This window comes from Egretta garzetta, unplaced genomic scaffold (assembly GCF_000687185.1).
Source record: "Egretta garzetta isolate BGI_Z169 unplaced genomic scaffold, ASM68718v1 scaffold439, whole genome shotgun sequence".
Classification (NCBI taxonomy): domain Eukaryota; kingdom Metazoa; phylum Chordata; class Aves; order Pelecaniformes; family Ardeidae; genus Egretta; species Egretta garzetta.
Genome location: NW_009260803.1, coordinates 163,372 through 174,015, shown reverse-complemented (window position 1 = coordinate 174,015; position 10,644 = coordinate 163,372). Strand labels below are relative to the sequence as shown.

Below are 10,644 nucleotides of genomic sequence, written 5' to 3'. Positions count from 1 at the left end.
TTAAACCAAGACTGAAATACAGCAATGCCTCTCAGTTACACAATACATACTAAACCCCAAGTTTAATTAAATCCCAGCAGAATAAGTCTTATTCAACCCATAGATGCTGGCGCATAGGGCCACTGCAGTGAAATCCAGGCCACTTGGTCAGAAGTACTTACTAGTACCTTAGAAATCTGCATTCATTTTTCTTAAAGAACTGTTGTGATGTAAAAACAAAATGAGACACTTCATAAATAACATCTTTATTCATGAGTTTTCTTTTTCACATTCTTTAAAGTGATGTTTAATTGAAATCTGCATAGTCAAGAGTAGGGAAAAAAATAAAATCATAGAGGTCAGACCCAAATGTGAATTTGTTTTTTTTTTTTTTTTTTTTAAAGTAAGACTGATCACAGTCATAGGAATAAGCAACCTGCAGAAATAAATGACCAACCGGGGAGATGTGGAGGGAGTGGGGATAAAAACCACCAGCAAAACTCTCATCATTATATGTCTGTTAATGAAGTCTTCACACAAAGACACACAACACCCATTCACATTCATGTGCACAACAGAACGTAAACTACAGAAGATAGATAGGTCTGAACAAAATGGAGCAAGATTATTTGTGTATTTAACTGAGCATCGATCAGCTATTCCCACAAGGGAAACCCTTACAATACCCAGGTGGATGAACACAAGGTCCAACTTTCTTCATGCCCTTATCACAACCACATTTAAACTAGCACCCTACAGTAGGAAACGTGAAATCTGAGTATTTCCATAATATGAAGAATTACGCTTCAACACACACTTTTAAAGCAGCATCACCTCCCTTCCTTTTTAATTCCTAATACTATCAACCCTTTCCTTACTGCTAATGTTATTCACAGGTGGCTGGAAGGGGAGGTGAAGGGGACCTCTCAGTGCCCACGTCACGGCTCAGCCCGTGGAAGCAGTCTGCAGCAGAACACCTCCGGCTTCATCTCCATAAGCACGGGCAACACGGTCCCAAGTCTCCCACATCAACACCTCAGTCTGACTGCAAGTGGTATTTTTAATATTTACACCGTCTACTAATTTAGCTGTTCTCTGCATTATAACCATCATCAGAAAAAAATCTAGGGAGAAAAAAAAAAATAGAGGCATGTCCCCCGCATAACGGCTGTAGGTAGTAAAGACTCACATACTGTCCACACGCTGGTGAGAGGCCATTTCTTACCTCCAGTTTTGATTTATGCAACAGAGACGCTACTCTACAGCTGAGCACAAGTTTACATGCAGAATTCTCTTATGCTGGTCATTTGGAAAAGCTACCCGCTACAGTCACCCCGAACTTTGCCATGCACAAACTAGGCTTAACGCTTCACACATTATTGTGCAGTAATAAATTCAGTTATAATTTACATTAGTTAGGTTCTGAATTATTCATCTTATTCAGATGCACAATTTAGGACTGTAGGGAAGTGATCGTCAATATTCAATCATACAAGTTCAGATCTGGGCAAGGAGTAAGTCTCATTTATTTGCTATGAGCCTAACAGGCTTTAAATCTGAGATTCAGGCCCAGCAAGTCAAGAGAGAACGTTATTTATGCAATCAACCCAGTCAGAATTTGCTGCCATGGCTATTGGAAACACAAGGCCTAAAGTATTTTGGAGAAGACCTACAACAGTGAGTAAAAGGGATTCAGTTAAAAAAAACAAAACAAAACAAAACAAAACACCACACCCAAACTTGCGGCAAAAAAAAAAAAAAAAAAAAAACACACAACCAAAACAAAACACCACACCCAAACTTGTGGTAGTTCTTACTCTTACAAGGGGGAACCAAACTACACAGCGAAACTCAAACCATCACAGTGACATGGTGACTCCAGGGCTGAAACCCTACCTGTGCTCGACAGATTAGAGTAAAACATGCCCAGCACGCGGAAACACCAAGCACAGCCCCACGGCAGCGTCAACAAGACCCTGACAGACACAGGCGCTTCAACACCCCTTCTTCAAAAATAACCTGCTTTCTCCTCGGGGAACTAATGTGCTCAAAGACGGGCAAAACCAGTCAGAAGTCTGGAAACAAGGCCTGCAGATAACCACAATTTACCCCAGAAATAAGCCACCAGCTGCCACACTGGCTAGGTTTCAGGGCAAAAACCACAGAAAACAATCCATCTTGTCCCAGTTCAAAACACCAAAAGCAAAATTGACTGATTGGGTGTGGGTTGATAAATTTTCACAAGCAGCAATGGGAACATTTTTTTTTTCCCCTTGGCAATTTCACAGGCAAATCTTCTGGCAGACCCCAAATCTAATTAGATTAGGAACAGAATATTTAGTGCAATGCTATTCTTAATTTCTTCAGAAAAAACCCTGTACTTCTTGTGTTGCTACAAGGGTTTAAATCAAGAAACCACTAGAGTAAGACCACTTTTGACATCAGTTCAATATTCACATTGGCACAGCTGATTTACATTGTTTGTACTTTTTAAAGGTGGCGGTTATAAGGGCATCGGATTAGATTTTTCTTTTACTAACGCAAAAATCCTGAAATAAATGCAATTTGTTCATCTGAAAAAACCACCTTACTCTAACATACAATGAAACTACTTTGTGGCCTTCTGTGTTTCAGGAAAATACCCCACATATTCTGATCATCAGGCAGCCTCACTACTTAAGACACATTAAAATGAAACATTTTCCATTAAAGTTGCCAAAAACCGGATTTCAATTTATTGCATGACGTTGCATAAGAAAGTATATTATTGAAAACCGTAAGGCATCATGCAATTATCCATCAGCTAATTATTTATTATACCTTGAAAGATGGTTATATACTCTAAAGTTATAAAACCAGTTTCAAAAAAGTACATAAAAAAATTTAACATAAGCATTAAATATTTTTCACATGTTCGTAGTTTTTAGCTGTTAAAAAGTGCATTCAAACATACTGTACTGGAAAGTTGCTCTGACCAAAAATGGTGCCGGAGACTCGTTAAATTAAAAGCTGCAAAAGAATGTTGCATGGGATTAGGAAGCTCACAGGTTGTGGTGCTTAAACTTACAAACTTGCTTGAAATAATTTTTCAATCCTCACGCTTACAATTTAGCATATGTGATATAATCGGCTAAAAATGCATGTTTTTTTATAACTAAACAGTCAAATGAATTCAAGTTACGTACACTGAGTGATCAAATAAGGAGCAGACTTAATATTCAGACACTGAACAGAATGTACTGGCGCGAGTTTGGCATTAATCAATGTACTGTGCCATCCAACGGAAGCCTTCGCCATAGCCTTGTCTCTTTAGCACGCTGCACATAAACACTTCTAGCGGCCTTGCGTTCAGTTCTTTCAACGGTATACTGCCCTGCAGAGAGACAAGAAGCGTTCCAAGTCACACTATGTTATAAAAAGATGGCTACTGTACGTGGACTTCGGTTTCTATGGAATGCCATTATTTAACTTGCGTTGGATACCAGAATTTTAGAAAATAAATTAATCTAAAGTTTGTACATGTTACTAAGATTAGGGTCACTGGAGAAATACGCCGACCATGTTTTCATCTGCATCCACATCTGGAAAGTTTTTTTTTCAGAGTGCAACAGCAAGCACGTGCACAGCGAATTTGAGAGCTTATACTCTTTTCTGTCAGTTTTCAGTCACGGTTCCCTGCTCTGTTGCTCATAGCTTTCCAACCAGATTAAAAAGAACATTTGCTACCAATTGTAGGACTGACCATAGCAAGAGTGCAAGCTGCTTGCTTGCCAGGATCAGCACAGTGTGATAAAGCTGTTATTCAACAGGAGATTCACAATGGCATTCACACTTCATAGACTCCGTGCAGTGTGTAAAAAACAGGGCAAGATACAAAAAAAAAAAAGTCAGTAGTAACTGTTTATAGCCCATTATACCGATTCTAAAATGAACCGTGCAATTCTTTTTCACATGGAAAACAAGAAGGTAAAGGTTTGTTCCTGCTCAATTTAAGCTCTGACTGGCACCAACCTTTAAGGGAAGCACTGGAGTCAACACACAAATAAGGCAGACAAACTCCCTAGCAAAAAAACCCAAAGCCACCAAAAAAAAAAAAAGAAGGAGCATTACCTTTCCTGTTGTCTGGCCATACAGACCAAACATCTCTCGTAACCTCTCTTCACTAATGGCTTCAGGTCTGTCAATCTTGTTACCAAGAATTAGGATAGGCACATTAGCAATAGTTTCATCTGTCATTAGTGACTACAAAGGGAAGGAGAAAGGAGGAGAGATTAATTTAGAATATTAAAAGGTCAAACCGCTACTGCTCATGGCCAGGTGGCAGCAGAGCTCTGTTGGATATTGGGAGTTTGAGCTTATCTCTTAGAAAACTCTCCAAAACTTATTTAAACTTACATCAAGTTCTTCTTTTGATTCAAGCAATCTTTCATGATCTGCACAGTCCACCAGGAACACAATACCATTAATCGCAGGCAGGTAGTTTTTCCACACTCTGCGAGCTACAGGGAAGATGTGAATTAAAAACAAAAGGAAATTATCCCAAAATTCAGCGTGACGCACATCAGTAATTAAGCAGCAACAGGCTTGGGTTTTTTTGTTTGTTTGTTTTGTAAGTCTTATCTAACATTGCTAGTCTGCAGGATGCAGTTTCATGTTTTACCAAACTTGAAATAACGGAGCAAAAGTATCATTCCCTCTACTGTCATCACCACTCTATCCCACATGCACACTGATGTACCAAGACTTTTTGTGTTTCCCCAAGAATTATGTCAACAAAGCTAAGTTTGAAGCATGAAGCATAGAGCTTAAAGGTAAATGTAAGCAATTCAAAGTACAGAATCCTCTTCAAAAGAGAGATATCTGTCAAAAATTTATGCTCTACTGCAGCTCTTGCCAAATTGTACTTGGGATTTGTGATAAATGGTGGAGACTGGCAACAGAGCAGTGAGTGTTTTTTATACTGTCAAAGAGAGCGTGGGAAGTCGATCTCTGCAGCACTGTCATATTTCTGATCCGAAACAAACACACCGTAGACAGCTCTAACTCAATCCAGTGAAGTGAGTTGACGTATCCTCTTACCTTGCGCATGTCCACCCAGATCGAAGGTAGTGAAAGTCATGCCAGCAATCGTCAGCTCTTCTGAAGCTAGAAATACACAGAATTATGTTCTCTGTAAAGATTACGCAGTGCATTAGAACAGTCTAACCTTCTAGCGCGTAGATTTTTAGTTTCTGTCTTGGGTCTTCTCTGTATTTTGTTGTTCAAGAAACAGACCAGAGCAATGCATTTTCTCTCAAGATCAATGACACCTTTGTTTAATGGTTAATAGCATTTTGTTGTTAAAACACATGTGAAATATCTACAATGCTACGAATAGCAGAGAATATTCCTACATTATTTATCCCTACACATTACGCAAACAACAGCTGGCTCTGTCATCTGGTTTGCCACAAAGATGGCATTTCACGTGCAATACTGTTCAAGGTTTCTCCTCTTCACATCCTTTACCCAATTTCTCACCTCCTCACTGGACTTCACCAATCCACATTTTTAACCCGTGCTGAACTTTTTCTCCTGTGAGACTACCAGGATAACAATTACACAGCAACCTCTGAGCCACAAAAAAAAAAAAATCAAAATAGTGTACAGAAATGCTAATTACACAGCAACCTCTGAGCCACAAAAAAAAAATCAAAATAGTGTACAGAAATGCTTGTTTCCAGCTGCACAGAGAAGCAGCTCCCAAACACTGCAAGCCCCAATTTCCCACTGGTTCTGTAATCTAGACTCTCAGCTCCATCACCCTGCTTGTTACCTCTTAACTTTAAAATATACCACACTGAACTATCTTACACACATTTTTCTGAATATGACTTGAACTATCTACAGATGGCAATCCCAGGAATTCCCTTCTTTCCCCCCCAGTTACACTGTAGGTCTTCTGATGTATAATGAGAACCTCCTCTTCCTGCAACACTTTAAATACTTTCTGGCTATGGAACCAGCAGCATTAACTTACTGGGGTGTAACGTGGGGACGTGTTGTCCCAGTCTGTCATCTTTGAGCATGTGCAGCAGCGTAGTTTTTCCAGCATTGTCCAGTCCAAGAAACACTAGTTTGCCCGATTTCTTGTACAGTCCTAGAACAAAGAAGGACCTACTGATCAATCAGTTAAATTGGTAAGAGTTCATTTCTAACACTAGAGATGATTTTGCTCCCAGGAGCAAAGTGTTACAGTCATGGTACAAAATACAGACCAGCCAAGCTCCACCACACTTTATCAATGCCCTTTATCCATGTTCTACTCATACAAGCTATATTCACGCTTGCTCATGTGCCTGCTACACTCTGTGCACCACGTACAGCTTACGGGAGGCTTAGTGGAGGAGAGGCACACAATTAGTGTAAAAGTGTTGCTCATGCAAATGCATTTATGTTACCTTAGGAAAACCACAACAAAACAGGACAAAGTTTTGCCAGCGTAGCGTACTCTGCCCCAGCAAAAGGACAGTTTTGCTCACAGGCGATGGAGAGGGGGGCATGCGGGTACAGTGCAGACAGCGGGCTCTAAAATACCGACCATCCTAAACCTGAACAGGGGGGGGGTTTGTTCAGCTACCTCCAATTATGACAAGAAACTTGTCTGTGGCAAAAGGGAAGTTCAGACCTCAATGGGTGTATTACAGAGGCACTAATCTCAACGTCAATAGTCATCATTACTATATGCATGAATTCTTTTATGTTGGTTCATATCTTATTTTGACAAAAAGTAACATTCACCCATACCCCCAGCTAAATTGTATGGAGATATCCCTGAATGGCATCCTCAGGGCAATTCTGACACACTTGCTGTCATGTGCTAATGCTTTCATAACAGGAATAAGAAATTTTATTTTCACCTATCGCCAGCTTTATAAAAATGCCTTTTTCCCTTTTTTCCCCTCTACTTGCAACCCCAGTAAATGCCACAGTTGCTGTGAAGGAGAGGAAGGATGTGTAAAACATGAACACTATTTTCTTAAGTTTGAGGTTATCAAGGAGTGATTCTCCCAAACTTGCCCACACTACATCCTATGTCAGGATTATTTTTCACTGCTTTCAAAGTGATTGACATTCAGAGTAAAACATTTTTAAGACAAATTTCATTTAAAAAAAAACAAACATAAATCACATTATGTACTGAAAAACTGCTGAAGAGTCTTTTAGCTTTGACTTCCTTAAGCACTACAAAATATAGTCAAATATTGTAATGTAGGAGCTTTTAAGTCACCGGGAACTTTTACTATATAACGACATAGTATTGTGGTACGTCGCAATACACTGAAGAACAGTTTGTTTTCCCTCCACTGCGACGACACAGAAATATTTTGTGAAGTACACCATCAGATTTTGCTGTTAAAAGCTCAACCGTCCCATCGCTGCAGTCCCCACGCTTAACTGCATCTTCCCCCTCAAGCACAACCAACCCTGCTGATCTGCAAACCACACACCAACACCCCGCGCCGTGCCTCGTGGCCACGGGCAAGCGGCTGGTAGCCGTCCAAAGGGCACGCCGACAGCTACGCTGCGTCTCTCTGCCCGAGGAGGCTAGCGGGCAGCAGAGCGAGCCAGTAACAGCAATTTCTGGAGCTCTCGTTTTTTAATTCTCACCTAACCTGTTACCCTCAACATGCGCTTTATCTGGGGGGATTTCAAGCGATGCTGTTGCACAGGTGGCTACTTGGAGAGCCGCGCTGATGCCGCAGCACTGCGGGGGCAGACGTGCCTCTGCCCGGCCGACCTTTACACTGCCGGTGTTTGCTCACCTCTCCCCCGGCCTTTCAGCTAATCTCTGGGATCACATTCCAGCATGACATGTTTTGTAACTTGCAGGAATGAATATTCTTCGTCATGTTCTCCTTCATATTCCTTTCATTAACGAACTTTATTACTACAGGTATCGTAGAGCATCTTCACAGTTCTTTCAAATACAACTCTCACTTCCCAAACTCACCTTCTCACGTGCCCAAATAAATATTAACTCCTAAACTACAGAGTGGAGGAGAAAGTATTCATGTTTACAGAGAAAGAAGGAGCAGACAAACATTTTCATATATTAACTTATGCCACAGGAGAAACTCCAGTTCACACTTAGCTCATGAGTTAAACAAAACCCTACTAAACCACAGTCAAGTAGTATTTTTGCCACTCTCAGCCTGGATATCCAGGAGCCTTCGCTCCCAAACCACGTGCTGCTGCTTTCTCTGAAACATTTCACGCTTCCCAATTGTCTTTCACAGAAACACAAGACAAACAAGCAGCAATACTTCAGCTATTAGCTCCAAGACTGGAGTTTTTTTGATACATATATAAAAAAAAAAGATTCTTTGTGCATTCTGAAAGTACATGTCTGCTTGTACAGGACAGGGAACTGCAGGGAGTTTCCCAAATGTTATAATCTGCCTTTTTCAATTGTGAATGTCAATGAGAATGAAAAGAGAAAGACTTTCTTCTAGAATACGAGGGACACATTGAAAACAATCCTCCTTCCTACTTCAAGTTCCAGTATCTTTCACCAGAATTAGACTTTGCATGCACAGGAATGGGAAAGCGAGCTAGCATGCTGTAATCACTGCTCAGCTAAGTAAGAGGAGATAAGGCAGATTAGTCAACTTAGTTAAAATTTCACTGGCTAATACTTCGATAGTAGGCCAAGGGTCTAACATTCAGCAAAAAAGTTTAAACTTTCAACTGATAAAAGGCAGGTGGCACAGCTTGTCATGTTTCTTTAATCTCAAATGCTTTTTATCCACTTCAATAAAATCCTCCAAACTTGTAAATTGTGCCTTTTACCTACATGATCTGCAACTTCTGTTCCTTTTTTTAGTGTCCCAACACTCCTTTTCCTCCTGGTTGGTTTTTTCCGCCCCCCTTGGCTTTTTTTCCTCCTGTTTTGCACAAGCTAATATTTCACCTTGGATTAATAGGGATTGCAGACTCTCTTGGCCAGGGAATACTTTCCTGAGGCTCTTAGCAGGTGCCAGTGAAGTTTCACACCGATTTCAGTGATACCCGTCACAGAATAACTCACTGCTGACCATGAGCAAGGGCTTCAATATCTGGCACTAATTTTTTTGTAGACAGTCCCTCATATTTGGATTCTCGAGTGATAGCCTCACGTGCAAGAGAACTAAACTAAAATAACTGAGCTCAGTTCTTTACAGCAGAGAAAAATCAGGAGAAAGTCCATAAGAGTCAACTGAATTACAGCCGCTTAACTGTGGTATGCTTAGAAAGAAAATGTAAGAAAATGTAACTTTTTCAAGAGGTTAAAGGATTAACATCAGATTGAGTGGAGAGCATACTCGGTCAATACGGAGTCTTTCCAAGTGAAACTTTTGTTTGAGTGTTACTTAATATATACCAGAACAAATATTTTATTTAATCAGTGGCTATCTTTGATAACAGAGGTGAACAGACATTTTATACAAGAATAGCAGAAAAAAACCAAACAATAAAAAACTTACCTAAAAACTGTAATACACTACTGAAACCACTGTAAATCCAATCAAATATGAAGGACATATCTGAATCTTATAGTCTGAAAAAAAACAGACAAAAGAATGCATTTAAGATCTGTCAGAACAGCACATTAAACACTAAAATATTTATAGGTAACAAAAGTAATTCAAAGCCCTGGGTGAAAAAAAAAACCAAAAAGTTTAATTTTGGTAAACTGTATCATGGACCAGTTAAGTGACCCCACAACGCATTAAAAAAATTAGTGTAGAAATGGAAAACAGAATCCAGACCTTGTGATTCAACAACAAAGATCTTTTCCGCCCCTGGGAAAATGCTACGTGGACAGAAGTCTTTGCAAGACGTAAATATAATTTTATCTTAAGTACAGTTTGGTGGAAGCGTGTGATGCTCCACTGAAGATTTCAAATGAGATCTTCACATAAAGCATGGCACTTTTGAGAGGGCAATGCAGGGATGCCAGTGCAGAGTCAGTGCTCCAGCCACCCTTGGGAGCTGCCGGGGTTTGAAGCAGAGGCGGTAAGAGGTGAAGAAGTTTTGTGAAGTTGAACACGGAGAAGTTTGATACCAAATAAATCCTCACTGTCTGCACAGAACCTGCCTGTTTGGCTTGTAATGGGAAAAGACTACTTAGCACAAAGCTCCGGAATTGCCATTCAAAGACTGTGACCTCCTGGTACCATCCTGCACAGGCTGCCACAATTTAAACCTTACATGCAAACTTTATGTTTAAAAAAGGACTCTAGAACACCACGTTTCCCATCAAATTCCCTCAGCTTAGGTTCAAGAACAGAAGGTGGAGGTGAGAGCAGCCAGGGTGACAATAACCAACACTCCAGTTGTGCCATACAACTGTCAGCCAACTTCAGCCGACCATCACCGGCAGGACACCCCTTGCTACCAGGATGAAGCTCTGCTACTCCTCAAATACCTGCTCTTTGTGGTACGGTTAAAAAAAAAAAAAAAAAATAAGGCTGCTATGCTTGTCCCTAGGAAAGAAGCAAGTGGCCAGGATGGATTGCACAGACTGATGAATTCAGTTGTTCCTGCTCCAGAAAAAAACCCTCTGCCACCGAAGGCAGGGCTGCTTCCGAACAAGCGGCCACGGCGGAGGTGTCGGGGGAGCTTTGGCACACCTCGAGTGCC

The 10,644-nt window shown here is 40.6% G+C and overlaps 1 protein-coding gene across 2 annotated transcripts; it reads right to left on the bottom strand.

The window, feature by feature from the left end:
• Positions 1-1,746: 1,746 nt before the first annotated feature.
• On the bottom strand, positions 1,747-9,580 carry SAR1B (secretion associated Ras related GTPase 1B). Of its 2 annotated transcripts, XR_004843035.1 has the most exons (7): positions 9,486-9,580; positions 5,999-6,118; positions 5,059-5,124; positions 4,375-4,478; positions 4,090-4,221; positions 3,165-3,352; positions 1,757-2,988 (listed from the first exon to the last, which is right to left on the bottom strand). XR_004843035.1 is itself a non-coding variant. In XM_009646862.2 (6 exons), exons 1-6 carry the CDS (start codon positions 9,541-9,543, stop codon positions 3,236-3,238), a joined length of 597 nt encoding a protein of 198 aa, XP_009645157.1. In that variant the 5' UTR covers positions 9,544-9,580; the 3' UTR covers positions 1,747-3,235. The 2 variants fall into 2 exon arrangements, 1 of the variants encoding a protein (XP_009645157.1); XM_009646862.2 differs by having other exon boundaries at positions 1,747-3,352.
• Positions 9,581-10,644: the final 1,064 nt, after the last annotated feature.